The 19,842-nt window shown below is 38.8% G+C and overlaps 1 protein-coding gene across 3 annotated transcripts in view; it reads left to right on the top strand.

Annotated features, from left to right (window-relative positions):
* The first annotated feature begins 618 nt into the window (after nt 1-618).
* GTF2F2 (general transcription factor IIF subunit 2) overlaps nt 619-19,842 on the top strand; it is a 204,462-nt gene continuing 185,238 nt past the window's right edge. For 2 of the 3 annotated variants that reach the window (XM_077158285.1, XM_077158286.1), the window contains exon 1: nt 619-841. Coding sequence is in view for 2 of the 3 variants with exons in the window: in XM_077158286.1 (XP_077014401.1) it covers nt 776-841 (66 nt within the window). In the remaining variant the exon portion in view is untranslated. Of the gene's footprint in view, nt 842-15,291; nt 18,389-19,842 lie in introns of those variants that run through there. The other variant, XM_077158284.1, reaches the window with a different exon arrangement.

The following is a 19,842-nucleotide window of genomic DNA, read 5'->3' as shown; positions in this document are numbered from 1 at the left end:
GTGAGAAGGAATCAAATTGGGGAGGCCCATGCGGCAGAGAGGATGGAATTTTATTCTAGAGGCAAGAGAGACAGGAAACTGTTGAAGCTGGGAAATTAAAAAACTAGGCTTGTCTCTCACATGTCCACACTGTTTTTGACCTAATTATATATATGAGGTCCGGGTTTTGGAGCCTTCAAGGTGTGCCTTCACTGCTCAGTCAGAGGTTCCTAGAACAGCCTCTTAAGTTGAGACACTCTTCTTTTCAGGTTTAGAAACGGCACGTTTTCAGTATACCCAGGGTTAATCAGTCCCATCTCAGGGCTCACGTGTGCTAATTCGCGTCCCAGAAACTTTGAACACCAGTGCAAATTTACTATTATGCGCACCCTGCCCAGCAATTTTCTGACTCTCTCTCCTTAACCAGGGTTGGACATAAACTGGCAGCTTTTGTCTCGCTGAACTCCATTTTTCTGCTTTGACATAGTCTTTGAAGGTTTGCTAGCGTTTTGGCCCGACCCACTTCTTTAAACCGCTCAAGACACCACCAGCTCCACGACCATTCACCGGCCACGCTCATCCAAGAGGCCCGCCCATCTGACGCGGATTTTTGCCTGCAGCAGCACGCCGTACTGACGTCAGCAGTGCGCAGGCGCAGTTCTGGTCACCAGAGGCGTGTTTCTCTTTCCTCGGGTTCCCTGCTTCCTGGCTGGTGGGCGATCCCGGCATTTCGCACTCTCACTCCCTCCGCGGCTCGACCTTTGCTCCGGCGCACGCCTCCATCGGTGACCGAGCCATGGCGGAGCGCGGCGAACTCGACCTGACCGGCGCCAAACAGAATACGGGAGTGTGGCTGGTCAAGGTACTGTTCGCTTGGCTCCCGCCTGCGTTTCTTCTAGTAGAAATTGTTTAAGTCACTTGAGACAGTCCCACTCCGTGCAGCCTTTAAAGTCCTTTTATGACCATCTTATTAGAATTTCGCATACCTGAAGAGGCAGGAGTTAAGACGTTCGTTTGTAGACGGAGGTGCTCAGAGAGACATAGTGTCGTTTCAGTCAGTTAGGAGTTGGCTCCTGCCTGGAATGCGTCTCCCTTCCCCACGAACTGGCTTGCCCTGGGACCTGTCTTGGTGTCCACGACTTCAGCTTTCTCTCTTAGTGAAACCAGTGTTAGTCTAGAGTCAGCATACTGAATTTAAGAAACTGCTTTCTTAATCTTCTGTACGGTCTTCTTAGCTAGAAAGAAAACTGGTCCCTGCATACCCTTGAAAGTGTTCTTTTTAGTCGGCGGCGTCTTGATGGAGAGCACCGAACACATGGGAGAAGAGGCTATCGATGGCTGGAGTTTCTTTTTTTTAATTAGAGAATTTTGGGTTTACAGAAAAATCGTGCATAAAATGCAGGATTCTTATATACACCCCACCACCACCACCCGTACTTTGCATTAAGAGTTTTATCGTCAAGTCCATGGTTTAATTTAGTATTCTGTTTCTGTAAGCAGTTCCATGGATTAAAAAAAAAGTTTTATTGTTACGTTATATACAATCTCACATTCCCCTTTGAATCATATTCAGCCATACATTTCAGTGCTGTTAATTGATTTAACAGTGGTGTTGTATCATCACTACCATCCATTATCAAAACATTTCCATCATTCCGAATAGGAACCCTGGGCATTTTAAGCCTTAACTTCCTGCCCACCCAGTCCCTTGGTAACCTATGTTCTAGATTCTGACTCTGTGTGTTTGCTTATTCTAATTGTTTCAAAACGGTGAGATCATACACTATTTGTCCTTTTGTGTCTGGCTTATTTCATTCAGCCTGTTGTCTTCAGGGTTTGTCCATGTTGTCATATGTATCAGGGCTTCATTCCTTTCTACGGCTGAATAATATTCCATGTTTGTATATACCACATTTTGTTTATCTGTTCATTGGTGGATGGACTCTTGAGTTGCTGCCATCTTTTGGCAATTATGAATAATGCTGCTATGAACAAGAGTGCAAATGTCTGTTCCTGTCCCCGCTTTCAGTTCTTTTGGTATATACCTAGTAATGGGATTCTGGAGTAGTATGATAGTTCTGTACTTAGCTTTCTGAGAAACTGCCAAACTGTCTTCCTCAGTGGCTGCACCATTTTACATCGCCACCAGCAATAAATGAACGTTCCTAGGACTGGTTGCTTCTTTTAGGGCACTTAACGGGTGTGGTGAAATTGACAGTAAGTGTTTTTTTTAACGACTGTTTCATGTTTGGGCTACATCATTTGCAGTCAGTAGCCCTTAGAAAGCACAGTATTTGTGTTTGACTTGTTTTTATTGGGGAGTGTTGTCTCTTGGAGTTTCAGAAGACATAGGCATGTTCAAAATATGAACATGACATTCTTTGAGCCTTACATAAAATGTAGGGATGTTTGGTTTGTTAATACGTGAGGGACTTGTCACATGGATGAGTCCTCATCAATTAAGTTTCAGAGAGCTCCTTCCTGTCCACTCCTTTAAGCCCTTTTATGGTCATTTGTGAGCATGTCAAACCTGTATTATAGTCATCAAAGCACTGGGCATGGTCTAAAATTATCCCCCTCCCCCAACACACAATCACATTCTGTGAAAAGCATCCTTACCTATTCTGGGTATCCTTGCATGTTACCCAGAATAGTGTTTGGCACATGTAATCACTTAAAAAATATTTGGTGAGTGAATGAATGAATGCATGATCTCTCTTTCCTTGCCCTAGTCTGTGGCACTCTTTTGACTTATTTCCCGGCCACATCAGTATGACTTAAAAGGCTAGAGTAAACAGCCATTTGTCATTCAAACTGCATGCTAAACGGAGGAGATTCTTTAAGGAGAAGCTCTCTCTTGTTGGATGAAGAAGAGAACTTGAAAAAGTTGTGGATCTTGATGTGTCTGTGCTTGGAGCACACTAAATGTTTTGTGTTACAGAATTTAGATTGGTGAACAGAGATAGGACATAGTATACCCTGAAGATCAGAGCAGAAACGTGAAGCTGAAAATGCATTTTAATGTGATATGTTTTGGAAAACGAAGAGGAGATCATTATGCCTAGAGCAGAGAGTGTCCATGAAAAAAAAGTTGGGAGGTTGGAACCATGTATCTAGATTGTCATATCATGAAATGGGGTTGTTTTGGTCTATATGAAGTGATGGATCTTTGGAGAGTTTTGAGTAAGTTAGGAATGCAAAGCATTCTTTTAGGAAAAGGTAAGCTTAACAGTGTCCAGTAGGAATTAGAGGGGGAAGGTGACCAGAGTGAAAATTGGAAAGTTTTTGCAGTAAAATAGGTATGAGATGATGAGATCTGATGAGTAAGGGAAACTTTCAGTAAAAGTTGTTGGGATTTGATGACTGACAAAATGAATGTGAAAGAATGTAATGAGTATAAAATTGAAGAACTAAAAATATTTTTGGTGTTTTCCCATCTAAGCCCATTTGAATACACTTTATCTTTTAAAACGAACTCAAGCCAATGATTTATTCTTATTTTATAGATAGTTGTAATGTTTTGATTATTTTTTTATTTGCCGAATCATTAATCTCTTGTATCAACTTGGCATGCGTTTTTTTCGTTTTTCTAATTTTATGGATGAAGAAAGTGAATGGACTTGCAAATATATCTTTCAGGGGTGTGAAAGGTATATGTAGTATCTTTCCTTTCTTGCTATTTATAATCCTCTGACAATCTTATCTCAGAATAAGAAGAGAATTGCTAGCGAGTACTTTCTGTTATAAAACCCATCTATGTTCCCCCTTTATTAGACAGTTTTAATTTCAGCTCTGGTTTAAAAAGAACCATTAGGTGATAGTGTTTGATTTGCACATTTGTCTGGTAGTTTGAACTTGTTTCATTTGCTATGGGTTAGCATACAGTGTGATTTTCATGCTCATATTGACATCATACTTGGATTTTCATCTCTGCAATATGAGAATAAATTTTGAGGTAGTGTATCAAGTTATAATGGTCTGTTTTGTTTTCACCTTTCTTTGTGTGATATTAAAAGATAACATGGGTAGATTGGAATGATTTCTAATTGTTTTGTTAATTCTTTTTCTAATTAATAATAAAAAAAAAACCAAAAAAAAAAAAAAAAAGATAACATGGGGTAGTGCAAGGGTAGTTCAGTGGTGGAATTCTTGCCTGCCATGCGGGAGACCTGGGTTCAGTTCCTGGCCCGTACACTTCCTAAAAACAAAACAAACAAGCGAAAAAACAAAGCAAACAAAAAATTCAAAAAGTGGTGCTGCCATAATGGGATACTCACATGGAAAAAGAATGAAATGTGACCCCACCACACAGCGTACAAAAAAAAAAGATAACATGCTGCTTAGAAAGTGTGTCTTCATTCTTTCTCATCAATCAGAATTTATGAATGGAACTAGATACTGATTTCAAGTCTGTACTCTTTACATTAATATTTTTTCTTATAAATAATGCCTTGAGTGCTGATCTTTAAAGATCACTTGTTGAAAATATTTAAAATTTCTTCCTAAAGTTTGTGGGTTGTCCCTCATTTATTATCCATCTTGTACATATTTTATTAATTCAATCACTAGGCAGCTAGCTATAGTACGGGATAAATACAGTAAGACTTGTACATATAAGATATCTGGGAGTTTTGAAGAGGGAAAAATTGTTTGTTGGGCTAGAACAAGAAAGGCTTCGTGGAGAAGGGGACATTTAAGAAGAGCCCAGGGATGGGAGGAATATCTTTTCTACATGTTCCTTTTCTATTCAGGAAAAGGTGAATGGATTGTTTACTAGAATATCCAAGACTGTGTACTGCCTAATGAAGTTGTTATCTCTGGAGTTTTAAATCTACAAGAGAATGACCATCCAGAAAGTTTTAATAGTTGATGGAAATGATTGGATTTAACATACACAGTAACTGTCATCTGCTAAAACATATAACGGCCTAGAAATGCCACAATTTTTGCCTTCTCAGGGTGATAGTCCCTTGTGGCCTGTACTACTTTGTTTGTATCACATAGTCTTGTTTGACTGTTAAGTTGCCAGCTGGTCCCACTACTACCACACATTATCTATACCAAACCATGATTTTAAAATTGGATGATGTTTAAAATATTCTAGCATGGTTCTCTTGTTTGGTTACTGATACTCAGACTTCTGGAAAAAATAAATTTCTTTTAGTTATGGTTGACTGGAGAGTAAGATACATGATGAGAAAGAGGAGATAAAACTGGTGAGGTTATTGAGTGTGGGATTTTCAAAGTCATGAATACCATAGTAGGTCCTGAATTATAAGAAACACTGTTTCTTTGGGTGATGGAAAGGATATTGGCAAGAGCTGCACTAGATCTAATCAGAAGCCTTCTACCTGCAGAAAGATATGTTTGTAGCCCAATCAAACATCCTCATCTAAACATTTTGCCTAATGTTTGTTGGAGGAGAGGATCTGCAGGAGAAATGGACATCACCCCCTGTAAATGCTGTGTGTCCTCCATTCATCAGCTCATGTGTCACCAAGTTCAGCTTTGTTTTCTTCACAGACTGGCAAGTAGTTGGATAATCATGAACAAAGAGAAAGCCAGATACCAGGAAGAGGTGAGAATGAAATGGGTGATGCTCCAAAGCCTGCAGTGTATACAGATACTAGGGGATAAATGAGCTTTGATTTTGTATGTACCAAGTATTTTACAAAGCAAACCTATGAAATAGGTATTTCTATTTTTTGAATGAGGGAGGTTAATTATCTTGCCCAAGCCTGAACAGTGATTCAGTTTGAGGTCTGTTTGTCTGTTAAGCTTGTGCTAGGATAACAAGTCCTCTTGGATCTCTTTCTTTGTCTTATTTTATTTATTTATTTATTTTTATTCAACATAACAACATACAAACATTCTTACCATATGATCATTCCATTCTTGTTATATAATCAGTAACTCACAATATCATTACATAGTTGTATATTCATCATAAAGATAATTTCTTAGCACATTTGCATCAATTCAGAAAAGAAATAAAAAGAAAACAAAAAATTCATAATACTATACCCCTTACCCCTCCCTTTCATTGATCACTAGCATTTCAATCTACTAAATTTATTTTAACCTTTGTTCCCCTATTATTTATTCATTTTTAATCCATATGTTTTGCTCATTTGTCGATAAGTTAGATGAAAGGAGCATCAGACACGAGGTTTTCACAATCACACAGTCACATTGCGAAAGATATATCATTATACAATCATTCTTAAGAAACACAGCTCTACATTTCAGGCACTTCCCTCTAGCCCCTCCATTATACCTTAACTAAAAAGGTAATATCTATATAATGTGTAAGAATAACTTCTAGGATAACCTCTGGACTCTGGAACCTCTCAGCCATTGACACTTTATATTGACTCATTTTGCTCTTCCCCCTTTTGATTGAGAAGGTTTTCTCAATCCCTTGATGCTGAGGTTCAGCTCATTCTAGGATTTCTGTCCCACATTACCAGGAAGGTCCACACCCCTGGAGTCATGTCCCATGTAGAGAGGGGGAGGGCAGTGAGTTTGCTTGTCGTGTTGGCTGAGAGAGAGAGGTCACATCTGAGCAACAAAAGAGGTTCTCTGGGGGTGACTCTTAGGCCTAATTTTAATTTGACTAATTAATTAATTTAATTAGACTCTTAGCTCTTGGCTCTCTTTCATGGATCATCTCCTTTGAGATTTAGGAGGTGAAATGGGGACTTCTATGTTCCTTGGGTCTTGTCCCCTCCATATCTTGAACTTTAAGGAAACATGGGAGCAAATACTGGCTGTCACAGGTTGGGTTCCCTGGGAAGCTGTTTCTGAGATGGAGATTAGCATGTAGGAATTTATTAGGAAGTGCTCTTAGGATCACTACCTTGGAAGAGGAAGGATGTGAGCAGGATTGGGCAGAGGATGTGATTGGGCAGTCTTAATGAAAGCTGAGGTTGATTCCATAGTAAGCCTTCCAGAGCTAGCCTGAGTTTGTGTCTTCCAAATATTGAGTGTGTTTTGCCTAAGGAAGAGGATGTGACCTTGGATGTGGGATCTCTCTTCAATGAAGGCAAAGGGAAAAAAGCGAATAGCAGAGGGCTTTCTCCTGGCCACACCCCCAGCAGCTGGGGGAATAAGGCTTTAGTCCTTAGGGGGAAATATGAATGTTACATCACAGCATTTACTACAATGCCCTTAGTTTGTACTCAGGAAGAAACAGGGCTTTGAAGACTAGTTGTTGGGATAGCAGGTATTTGGTGAAGCAGAGTTGACAAGGAAACTTTTGGGAATAATGTCCATGCAGATTACCTTAGTGCCTTGGCTTGAAAGGCAAGGTTGACCTTATTACTTCCCCTCATTTGTGTGATTGGGGGGGGTAGGGTGGGGTGGATTGATTCATTCAACTGACTAGCCTTAAGTGATTGCCAGTCACTGTGTTAGGTATGAGTATCTAACGTATCTAACACTGAGTATGTTATGATGAGCTAAAACAGATATGGACCATGCACTTAGGGAGTTTATAGTATAGGGCCAGAAACAGTTGTCTACCAAATAGTAGTCCTAATGAAAATATAATTACAAAGAGTAAAGGGCACTGAAGCAAGAAATATTCTTCTGTGTGAGTGTGAATAACAAAGGCACTTGATCTGATCTAGGGGGTCAGGAAGTTTCCCTGAGGAAATTATGCTTTACTTATTTTCTGACCATTTCTCTTTTCTTGAGCGATCTGAGAAAACATTCCTTTGGTACATATTACTTTGTTTCCACCAATGAATCTAAGGACAGTGGAAACAGCTCAAAGACCTCACAAATGGCATATTGGCAGGAATGTTTTAGAGCCTTGCATTTGACAAAAATCCAGCACCCCTTCTAGATAGAAGCACTCAGCAAAGTAGAAATAGTTGGAAACTTCCTCAATATGAGAAAAGGCATATATGAAAAAAAAATCTGGCAGTCATATTGAATGGTGAAAGACTGAACGGTGAAAGACTGAACACTTTACACATAAGCTCAGGAATACCCATTTTGATCCTTGCTGTTCAACATTGTACTGGAAGTTCTACCCAGAGCAGTTAGTTAGAAAAGAAAAAGAAACTAAAGAAATCCAATTGGAAAGGAAGAAGTAAAATTTTCCCTATTTGCGGATGACATGATCCTATATATAGAAAATCCTCAATATATAACTTTCCTATATATAGAAAAGCTACTAAAGGTGATAAATTCAGCAAAGTGGAGGGATACAAGAGCAACACACAAAATCAGCAGAATTTCTTTATCCTAGTAATAATCTGAAAAGGAAATCAAGAAAAAAATTCCATTTATGATAGCAAAAAAAGGTATCATATATCTTAGAATTAGTTTAACCGAGGAGGTAAAGGTCTTAAGCACAGAAAACTGCAAAATGTTGCTGAAAGATGTTAAAGAAGACCTAAATAAATGGAAGGATAATCCATATTAAAAGATTAGAAGACTTAATATTATTAAGCTGTCAAATTCTACCCGAAGTGATTTACAGATTTAACACAATCCCAATCAAAATTCTAACAGCCTTCTTTGCAAAAATGGAAAACCCTTTCATCAAATTAATATAGAGGGTAAGGGACCCTGAATAGCCAAAACCATCTTGAAAAAGAACAAAATTGGAGGATTCCCACTTCCCAATTTCAAAATTTGTTGCAAAACCACAATAATCTGAACATCATGGAACTGGGATGAGGCTAGACATATAAAGCAATGAAATACAATTGAGAGTTCAGAAATAAACCCTAACATTTTATGGCCAGTTGATTTTTTTTTTTTTTTTTTTTTTACATGGGCAGGCACCGGGAAGCGAACCCAGGTCTCTGCCCTGACAGGTGAGAACTCTGTCTGCTAAGACGCTGTGCCCCCCACCCCTGTTGATTTTTGACAAGGATGCCAAGTCCATTCAATGAGGAAAGAATAGTCTCTCCAACAAATGATGCTGTGAAAACTGGATATCCAAAAGCGAAAGTGAAAGTGGAAATTGGACCCCTACCTCACATCATGTATAAAATTGGCCCAAAATGGATAAAGAGTCTAAATAAGAGTTTCAATTCTGGAATAGCTGTGACTGCTGTAAGAGCTTACAATCTAGGAACCTTTACAGTAGGCCCCAACCTGATAGCCTATGCTCTTGACTTCAGTTCTCCGAGTTTATATGCTATAGTTAGTCCATATGAGTGAGGCATAATAATATTTGTCTTTTTGTTTCTGACATTTCATTCAGCATGCTGTCCTCAAGATTCATTAACCTAGTTGTATGCCTCACAACTTCATTCCTTCTTGCAGCCGCTCAGTAGTCCATTGTATGTATACACCACAGGTCCCCTTTCCTTTCCTCAATGGATGTACCCTTAGGCCACCTCCATCTGTTGATAATTGAGAACAGTGCTGCCATATATACCAGTGTGCAAATGTCCATTTGTGACCCCACTCTCAGTTCCTCCAAGTATACACCTAGCAACAGGGTTGCAGGATCATATGGCTGCACCACCCCTAGCCTCCTGTGGAATTACCACACTGCCCTCTAGAGGGGCTGCACCACTCTGCTTCCCTACCAACAGTGAAAAAGTGCATCTCGCCACATTTTCTCCAGCACTTGTTATTTGTCTTTTCGTCCAAATCACTCGTCTTCCTTTTTATCTTAATAACATTTAAGAGACTCTGAAGTGATGGGAGAGTAGCAGGTTGGAGAATGCCCCACTTCACTGTTGGCATTTTCCCCTTCTTCCTACTTATTTTGAGTTAGATCTCTGAAATAAGGTTTCCCTCCAAGAATGAAATTAGACATATTGACATTAGCATTAAAATCTCTTTTCTAGGTATACCCCAGTATTACCACCTGTAGTGGTTTGGGCTGTGTACTCCAGAAAAAACATGTTCTTCAACGTAATCTATTCCTGTAGGTGTGAACTCTAGTAAATAGGACTTTTTAATGAGGTTACTTCAGTTAAGGTATGGCCCAGCTGAATCAATATGAGTCTTAGTTGTGTTACTGAAGACATTATAGGGAATGTCACAAAGAGAAAAAAAGCCAGACGGAGCAGCCAGAAGCTGAACATCAAAGGAACCCAAAGAGAAAGGAGAAGCTAGGAGAGGCCACCATATGCATTGCCATGTGACAGAAAAACCAAGAACCAGTAATCACTGGCAGCCAGCCACAGATTGCCACTGTATTTTGGGGAGAAAGCATCACTTTGATGATGTCCTGGTTTTGGATTTCTTGCCTCAAAACTGTGAGCCAATAAAAATTGTTTAAGCTGACCAATTGTATAGTATTTGCTTTAGCAATGAGGAAACTAAAATACCACCAGTACCATTACATTAATAGTAGTTAACATTTCTTCAACAATATCCAGTCATTGTAATAATAACCTTGATCCTATTATGTGCCAGGCTATTCAGGATGCTGGGGGTGGGGCAATAAACAAAAACATACTCTGTAGAGCCATCATGCAGAGTACATTCTAATGGGCAGGGGAATAGTCAGTAACAAATATAGAGTTCTATAAGAGTTCTAATGTGGAGATTTTAAGTTGAATACTCAGGTAGAGACTTTCCAGAATAGGCAACTAGATACATAAGTTGGGAGTTTAGGGGAGAGACTGGACTTGAGCTTTAAATTTGAGAGTTGGATGAAATTACATAAGATCGTATAGCTAGAGAAGAGGAGAGGACTGAGGCTGAACCTGGGCCCTATGGAATTAAGAGGACAGGAAGATAAGAATCTAGATGTGGAGACCAAAAATGGAGGGTCCAGAGAAGTAGAAGGAAAAAAGGATGCAGTTATTCAGAAGCCAAGTGAAGAAAGTGTTTGGAAGAGGAAGAAACAGTTGGTTCTCAAATACTGTTGATAGGTTGAGTAAGAAGAGGACTGAACATTGGCTTGACAGTATGGAGATCTTTGGTAATCATGGTGATCTGTTTCATTGGAATAGTAGAGAGAAGAACCTGTCTAGAGTGTGTTCAAAACAAAATGGCGGAGGAGGAAGTGTAGACAGCTAGCACAGATAACTTTCAAGTTTTTCTATAATGAGAGGCAGAGAAATGGGGCAGTAGGTGAAGGGATTGTAGAGTGTGCCCTTGCTATATATGTCATCTTGAGTGAATTAACCTCTGTGCTTCAGTTTCCTCACTTGCAAAGTGGGGGAAAGTAATAGGATTGTGTGAGGATTAACTGGGCTAATGTATTTAAAGCATTTAGAAGAGTGCTTGGCATTTAGTGTATTAGTTAACTATTGCTACATAATCTATGTACTGCAGATTTAGGAAAAACAACACGCACTTATTATTTTACAGTTTCTGTGGGTCAAGAGTCCCAATGTGGTTTAGTTGGGTTCTCTGCTTCAAAGTTCTCACAGGGCTGCACTCAGGGTGTCAGCAAGGGCTGGGGTTTCATCTTAATTCTCAGCTTGGGAAGGATTATTCTCTAGCTCATGTCGTTGTCAGCAGGATTCAGTTCCTCCAGGATTTTTGGACTAGAGCCTAAGTTCCCAGCTGACTGTTGGCTTTAGCTTACCCTATAGTTTTTAACTACATGGACCTCTCCAATACAGCAAGCTGAGAAAGCAATGAGAGAATCTGCTAGTAAGCAAGAAGCCATAATCTCATGTAAGCTCACTGTGAAATGACATCCTGTCATCTTTGCCATATTGTATTGGTTGGAAGCAAGTCTCAGTTCCCACTCACACTCACAGGGAGAGAATTACACTTAGGGTATAAATGCCATGAGGTAGGGATCCTTGGGGCCCATTTTGAAGTATTGATGCCACACTTAGTAAGCACTCCATGAACCTTAACTGTTTTATGATAATGATTATGCTTATTATTGATGGGAATAATCAAGTACAGAGGGGGTGAAGGGAAGAACGGTTAGAATTGAAGGGAAAATTATCTTGATCCAAAAGGGAAAGAAATACAGCGCACAAGTGCAGGAATTGGTCACAGTTCAGTTCTTATTTTAAGAGGGAAAAGTAGAGTATAAGGACTCAACTGTAGTTAAGTGGTAGAGTTAGAGCTTCTTTTTTGATTGTCTTCAGTGGAAGGGCAGTCAAGTCATCAGCACGGAGAGAGACAGAGATGTTAAAGTTTTAAGAATTGAAGAGAACATGCAAATCATCTGAAGTGAGAGAGTGAATTGAGTAGGGACGTGCTTAAATTGCCAGATGTTACTCATCTCTCTCTATATCTATCTCTGACAGCACTACTCTCTTAGTTAACCTACCTCTATTGTAAGTCTTAAATTTGGGTAGAGTGCAGTACTGGTGGTCAGTAAGGGAGGGTGCAGGTAAGGGTTATAATATGCTTGGGGTTTTCATCTTTGTATTTCTTTTTCTGGAGTAATGCAAATGTTCTAAAAATGATCCGGGTGAGGAATTCACAGCTATGTGGTGACACTTTGAACCATTGGTTGTATATTTTGGATAGATTGTATGGTGTGTGAATATATCTTAATAAAATTACATTAAAAAAAAAAAACGAGTTTCATCTGTTAAAAAAATTTTTGCCAGGTATCTTTAAGGGCTTACTTGACAATGTTTGTCGTGTATTTAAAGTGAAACCAGTTAGTATCATTATGAGTTTTTCTTCAGCTGCTCAGGTCTAAGTGTGGAGGAGGAGAAGGAATAACACAAAAACTTAATAAAGTAATATATTATAATAGGAAGTGGAGATTGGCTTTAATTAGGATTAAGATTCTGCCAGGCCAGGATGATTGTGGGACATAGGGGTGAAGGGATGATTATAATGATGGTCCATGAAATCTAAGTACAATAAGGGCGTGAGCAGATGAGGGACAGTGAAGAGGTGTGAAATAGGATCAGTGAAGGGCTGGAAGAATGGTTGGAGTCAAAGTACTAAGGAGAGAACTGGGAAGATAGAAGACAATGATCAGAATGGCTGCTTGAAATACAGATTGTGAAAAATGTCTGAGTTTAACAAATACCACAGACTGGTTGGTTAAGCAGTAAGAATTTCTTGTCTCACAGTTTTGGAGGCTGTAAGTCTAAAGTCATGGTGTTGGCAGGGAAATGCTTTCTCTGAAGTCTGTAGTGTTCTGGTGGTGGCTTTCCATCAGTGCATGACTCAATCTCAGTTTCTTTTACATAGCTGTCTTCTTTTCCTTCCTCCTACTTGTCCAGATTTTCTCTGTGTAAAGACTCCCATCATGTTGAATTTAGGTCCACCCTGATTCATCTTGGCTTCATTTGAACTAATAGTATCTTTTAAGATCCCATTTACTAATGATTTCACATCTACAGGACCAGGATTTAGGGCCTTGAACTTTGGAGACATGAGTTATTCCATAACAGAAGGGATTCTGTTATCCGTTATGAGAAGGCCTTAGGACATCTTAAAATAGGGCTCAGAAGAACCCCAAGAACTTACAGTAAAATGAATAAAAGACAGCATCGTTCCTCTAAGGACTTTATTAGGAAATTTAGCTTGCTGTTTATTGATAGGCTGATTAACTGTAGAAGACATTTTTTTCCTTTGCATTAGAGTAATTGGTATAAAGGTTCCCTGGGGTTAAAAATCAGAAAGGCTGACTTACTTGGCAGGGTTTGAAGATTGAGGCCATAAGGTAATAACTTACATAGTTCCCAGGATTTAAAGATTTATTTGATGTTATGACAGTATGTGATCAGGTCAATTTTAAATCCTATATTTAGCCCTAACATATAATGTTGTGGACATTTGTTTTTTTGACTAACCAGTACTGTTCAGTCTGAAACTGTCATAGTACTGATTTTACTTTGTTGCAACTGTTACTTCCCCTTTTCAGTCTGTGATTTTAATGGTGTTGAATACCATCCCAGCAGCCCATCTCCCCCACCTCCAACTTGTCATTGACTCAGACTGGCCAGTATCTCATCTCTGTGGATACAGTTATAGAGCCTAGGAAGGGCATGTGACCTGGTCATCACCGGCAGAAACAGTAACATTTTTGCTGGGGACTTTTGGAAGAGAGAGCGTTGCTCAGGAGGTGTTTCACCCATCTTGCCACATAAGGGGGGAGGCCTGTCAAAGAATTGTGCCACATAGGGAAGCAGAGATAAGAGATAGTGAAGGAGTCTTGATGACCTCTTTGAGCTCTTAAACTGCCTTAAAGCTACTTTTTTGTTACTTGGGCCAGTGAATTCTCTATGTTTAAGTGGATTTAGATTGGATTTTCTGTCACCCATAATCAAAAGAAACCTAGTGAATAGATATAGTTAGCATAAAGTAGGCTTGTTCGAATGAGTAGAGTGCAGTGTACTTGAAATTTTATGATCTGGAATCTTCAAATCCTTTTTTCCGTTTGGCATACTCTCTTGAGCATGTGTGCTCTCATGAGAGGCAGTATGGAGTAGGGAAGAAAACCACCAATCTGAAGTCAAATCTTGGCTCTGTTACCAACTAGTTGTTTTATTTCAACTCTCTGATCCTCAGTTTTCTGCTGTAGAATAATGAGAATGATACTGATTTTTCAGGGTGTTGGAAGGAGTAAATGGGACAATGGATGTGAAATTTAACTAGCATGGTACCTGAGACCGTTAGTCTTCTCTCCCCTTCCTTTTTTTCAACCTCTAGTGTATTGTCTGGTTCATAGAAATTGTTCAGTGACTTATTATTTTAAGAATGCACATGTATACATTATTTAGGAGTTGTAACTGATATACCTAAATTCTGAGATATTGAGCTATTTGTATATAACCTGGTTGTTCTCTGAAACTTTGGGTATTTATGTGACACCTAAGATGCAGAGTTAGAGCTCTGAAGCTATGAAAGTCAGTGTTACCCCGTTCAGCAGCTGTTTAAAAGGCTGTAAAAGTAATCAGGCTTCATCTAGACATGTGAATGAAGTTGATCTGGATAGGATTAAGGTAAATCTGAATACTGGGTAAAGTACTCAGAATAAAGTAAAGGATGATATGGCCCATATTTTCAAACTTCAGCCTCTGTGTGAGACCAGGGATTGATATTTGATGCAAAATTTATATTTTCAGTAGCATGTTATTTAATTTAATTTGTATGGTTGGTTTACTTGAACACTGTAATTACATGGAATCTTGAATAGAGCTTGAGATCTTGTTAGTTTGTACAGGGTAGTGTGATGCCCCAATATATCCCAGAGTAAGTTAGACAAAGAATAAAAAAGTTTGCAAAGTCCCCTTGGGGGATTGGGGAGAAAGGAGAAAATACTAAACTTTCCCATCTGGGGAATTCCTGATATTCTTACAAGCAGTGGGGACAACCAAATCAATAGGCTGAGCCCTCAATCTTTTTTTTTTTTTTTTTTTTTTTTTTAACATAGGCAGGCACCGGGGAAACGAACCCGGGTCCTCTGGCCTGGAAGGCAAATATTCTTGCCTGCTGAGCCACCGTGGCCTGCCCATGAGCCCTCAATCTTGGGGCTCGCCCCTATGAATCTTATTCCCTTCAGAGGAAAAGCTAAGCCTACTTATAATTATGCTTAAGAGTCACCCTAGAGCATCTCTTATGTTGCTTAGGTGTGGCCTCTCTGTAAGCCAGCTTGGTAGGTGAACTCAGTGCCCTGCTCCCTGCGTGGGATGTGACTCCCAGGTGTGTAAATCTCGCTGGCAACATGGGACCTGATACCTGGGGGCAGGACCCAGCGTCATGGAAATGAGAAAAACTTCTTGACCAAAAGGGGAAAGAGAAATGAGACAAAGTCTCAGTGGCTGAGAGATTTCAGACAGAATCGAGAGGTTATTCTGGAGGTTATTCTTATGAATTATATGGATATCCTTTTTGTAGTTTATGGCATATTAGAGTGGCTAAAGGGAAGTACCTAAAACTGTTGAACTGGGTTCCAGTAGCCTTGATTCTTGAAGAGGACTGTATGACTAGCGTTTTCAGTATGGCTGTGTGATTCTGAAAACTTGTGTCTGTTGTTCCTTTTTTTTTAGTCATATAAAGCTGTGCATTTATCAACACAATTGACTTTTCTTTTTTGTAAAAAAATAACATATATACAAAAAAACCAATAAATTTCAAAGCACATTGCAACAATAAGTTGTAGAACAGATTTCACAGTTTGGTATGGGTTACATTTCTGCAATTTTAGGTTTTTACTTCTTAGCTGCTCTAAGATACTGGAGATTAAAAGAAATATCAGTATTCAGTAACTATACTCATTTGTTAGCCCCTACCTTCTTTGTATAACTCCACTATTGCCTTTGATCTTTCTCCCACTTTTTAGGGGTATTTGGGCTATGCCCATTCTAACTTGTTCATGTTGGAAGGGGCTGTTGATAATATTAGGATAGGGGGATGGACAAATTGATGTTCTGGAGAGGCTAACCTCTCTGCATTTCAGGAGTTTTCTGGTCCAGGGACCCATTTGGAGGTTATAGGTTCCTGGAAAGTTACCCTAGTGCATGGAACCTTTGTAGAATCTTATATAATGCCCTAGGTATTCTTTAGGATTGGCAAGAATGTTTTTTATTGTAGTTTGGCAAGTTATTATAGGTAGCCATGTCTAACTGAGGCTTGCATAAGAGTGACCTCTTCTCAACTCTATATGAGCTCTCTGAGCACCTCATTTGTTATACTTCTTTTCCCCTTTTTTCTCAAGATGACATTGTTGGTTCCATGGAGTGTATTAGGGCCAGCCTTATCCCTGGGAGTTATTTCCCACACTACCAGGGAGGCTTTCACCCCCGGATGTCATGTCCCACTTAGTGGGAAGGGCAGTGGTTTCACTTGCAGAGTTGGGCTTAGAGAGACTGAGGCTACATCTGAGCAACAAAAGAGGTCCTCCAGACGTGACTCTTAGGCATACCTATAGGTAGACTAAGATTCTCCACTACATACATAAGCTTCACAAGAACAAGCCTGAAGATCAAGAACTTGGCCTATTGATTTGGGTATCCCTAATGTTCGGCACAGTATCCAGGGCTTCCCCAGTGGTAAAGTTTAATAGTTCCGTAATTTTTTTCTTGCTCTTAAAGGACTTTGCCAGTACTTTTGATTATCTGCTTATAGTAGTATACTCTGGGATGTATCCAGGCAATTATGCTAAACTATATAGGATTATAGGCCCTCATTCTTATTCTGGGCTCCCTGTGTTTGGATTGTTTTGAATGATCTATTCAGACAGATTGAGTTAGAGTATGTGTTAGAGAAAATTTAGGTTCTGGAGAAAATAGATCTTCCTTCCTTTGGTCTCAAAGAGTAAATGAGGTTCTTAAATACAGACAATGTCTTCCTTTTTCTGAATTACTGTAATCCCAACCTGATCCGCTTCATTCTTATCTCTAAATACCAGGTTATACAGCCTCTCAAAATCCAGAAATAATAATTACTAATGTTCCTTTTTTCTAGTGTATGGACAGCAGGGTAAAATAATAAATAATAGGTGGAGATAAAGGATAAAAATTGGTAGATTGAAATGCTGTTGGTAAATGAGAGGGTAAGGGGTATGGGATGTATGAGTTCTTTTTTTCTTTTCATTTCTTTTTCTGGAGTGATGCAAATGTTTTAAAAATGATCATGGTAAAGAATGCACAACTATGATGATATTGTGAGTCATTATATAACATGGTTGGACTGTATATGTGTGGAGATTTCTCAATAAAAATATTTTATAAAAAGAAAAAAAGAAATGTTGGAAGGAAGTATATGAAACTTTTGAACTATAATCCAGTAGACTTGATTTTGAAGATTTTTTCTAACCATATAGCTTTTATGGTGTGGCCATGTGAGAACCTTGGTGCTGATTCTCCCTTTATCCAGTGTATGGGCAGATGAGTAAGAAAATAAATACAGAATAAATGAGCTAGACTTAACAGACATTTATAGAAAATAAATACAGAAAGAGTAAATAAATAATGGTGGGGGTAGGGGTGTGCTAGTTTGAACAGATTTATGTACTCTAGAAAAGCCATTTTTTTATCCTTATCAGTCTTGTGGGAGCAATGGTTTCTTCTAATCTCTATTCGGTACTATAGGTTGGAGACTTGATTAGATTATCTCCACAGAGATGTGGCTCAATCAGTTGTGTGTATTAAGCTTGATGGGTTGGAGATGGGTCTCCACCCATTCTACGTGGGTCTTAATTAGTCTGCTGGGATCCTATACAAGAGGAGACATTTTTGGAGAGAATGCCCTTTTGGGAATGACAAGAAAGCCATAGCAGAGCCGAGCAGAGCCACAAGGCCAAGAGAACCACCAAGTCTACCAAAAGCGACCTTTGGAGATTCTAAGAGAACAGAGAAGTGTGACAGCACACTGCAAAACCACAAAGCAGAGTCCACCAGCCAGTGACTTTTGGAGATGAAGAATGCTTTCTGAAGATCTTCATGGAGCAAGAGGCCTGCAGAGGAAGCCAGCAGATGTCACTAGGTTCACTGCGTGCCTTTCCATTTGAGAGAGAAAGCCTGAACTTCCTCAGCCTTCTGGAACCAAGGTATCCTTCCTTGGATGTCTTAGATCGGACATTTCTGTAGACTTGCTAAATTGGAGCATTTCCATGGACCAAATTTATAAACACTTGGAACTTATTAAATTGCCCTTTTTAAAAAGCTGTTCCATTTCGGGTATATTGCATTCCAGCATCTAGCAAACTAGAACAAGGGGGGGGCGTATTTTTTATTTTTTATTTTTTTTATTTTTGGAGTGCTGAAAATGTTCTGAAATTGGTTGCTGTGCAGCTATATGATGATACTGATATTGTCAACCACAGATTTTATATTTTGAATGGTCATATGATATGTGAATATATCTCAGTAAAATTGCATGAAAAATAAAAAAAATGAAAGTAAAAATAAAAATTCCGTTCTATACCCCTCAAAAAAAAAAAAAGGGATGCACACATAATTGAACAAATAGCATTAGGGTTTTCTTTTGATCCTTTTAGTTCTGAATTTTTTATCCAAAGCACTGCCATTTGTTTCACTAATAGTAATCAAATGATCCTTTTTGCCAATGATGTTTTGCTAGATAGAACTATTTTTTTCCTTCCCAGGTTTGGCAGCACTGACTCAGTTACACATTCATGTTACCATTTTAGGGTGACTTTGGGAAATTATAATGAAACGTTATGCTCATTGAGCATCCTTTGTGTGAGGCATTATGTTGCACACTTTATATGTATTATCTCATTTACTCCTCACAGTAGGGTAAGCTTACATATAAATATACTGATTCCAGAGCTCAACTACTTGGAATAAATAAGGCAAGTCAAGTGGTGAGGATTCCCTTTTTGAGCATTAAAATCCTTCAAATGACAAGTATCCAGTTATAGTATGTTGGAGCCAGACTGTCTGGATTCAGATCCTAACTCCATCATTTACCAACCATGTTACCTTGGGTAAATTATATAATCTTTGAGTACCTCACCTTTATCATCTTTAAAATGGTATAATTAACAGTACTTCCCTCATAGAGATGTGAGTATTAAATGCATGACCCTGTAATGTGCTTATAGCAGTACTGGCAAAGCAGTAAGTATTATGTAATGTTAGCTTTTACATTTAATAAATGCTTTTATTTCAGAGATCATTATATTGGTCAAAGTTACAGTCTTATACATAGAAAAGCTTATCTTCTGAAATCATCTTAAACTCAGTATTGTCTCTAAATCATATCATACTAGTTGTAATGTCATCTTTTCTGAAAAGCCTTTTCTGGTAGTCCTCCTCTAACCTGAACTTTTACTGAATTTATTTGGGAACATAAGTTAGCACTTTATTACTGTTAAGTTATTTGACCTGTATTAATTTTGCATTATCAACTAGGTTGACTTTAAGCTCTTCGAGAGCTAAAATCATTTCTTATGTGACTTATTATCTTTTAAAGTATGGCATATATAGCGAGGTTGATACTTACTGATTACTTACAAGAGACCGGAAAGAAAATAAA

Source organism: Tamandua tetradactyla, chromosome 4 (genome assembly GCF_023851605.1).
Source record: "Tamandua tetradactyla isolate mTamTet1 chromosome 4, mTamTet1.pri, whole genome shotgun sequence".
NCBI classification, from domain to species: Eukaryota; Metazoa; Chordata; class Mammalia; order Pilosa; family Myrmecophagidae; genus Tamandua; species Tamandua tetradactyla.
Note: the sequence above shows the minus strand (reverse complement) of the source record. Positions and strands in the feature narration are given on the sequence as shown.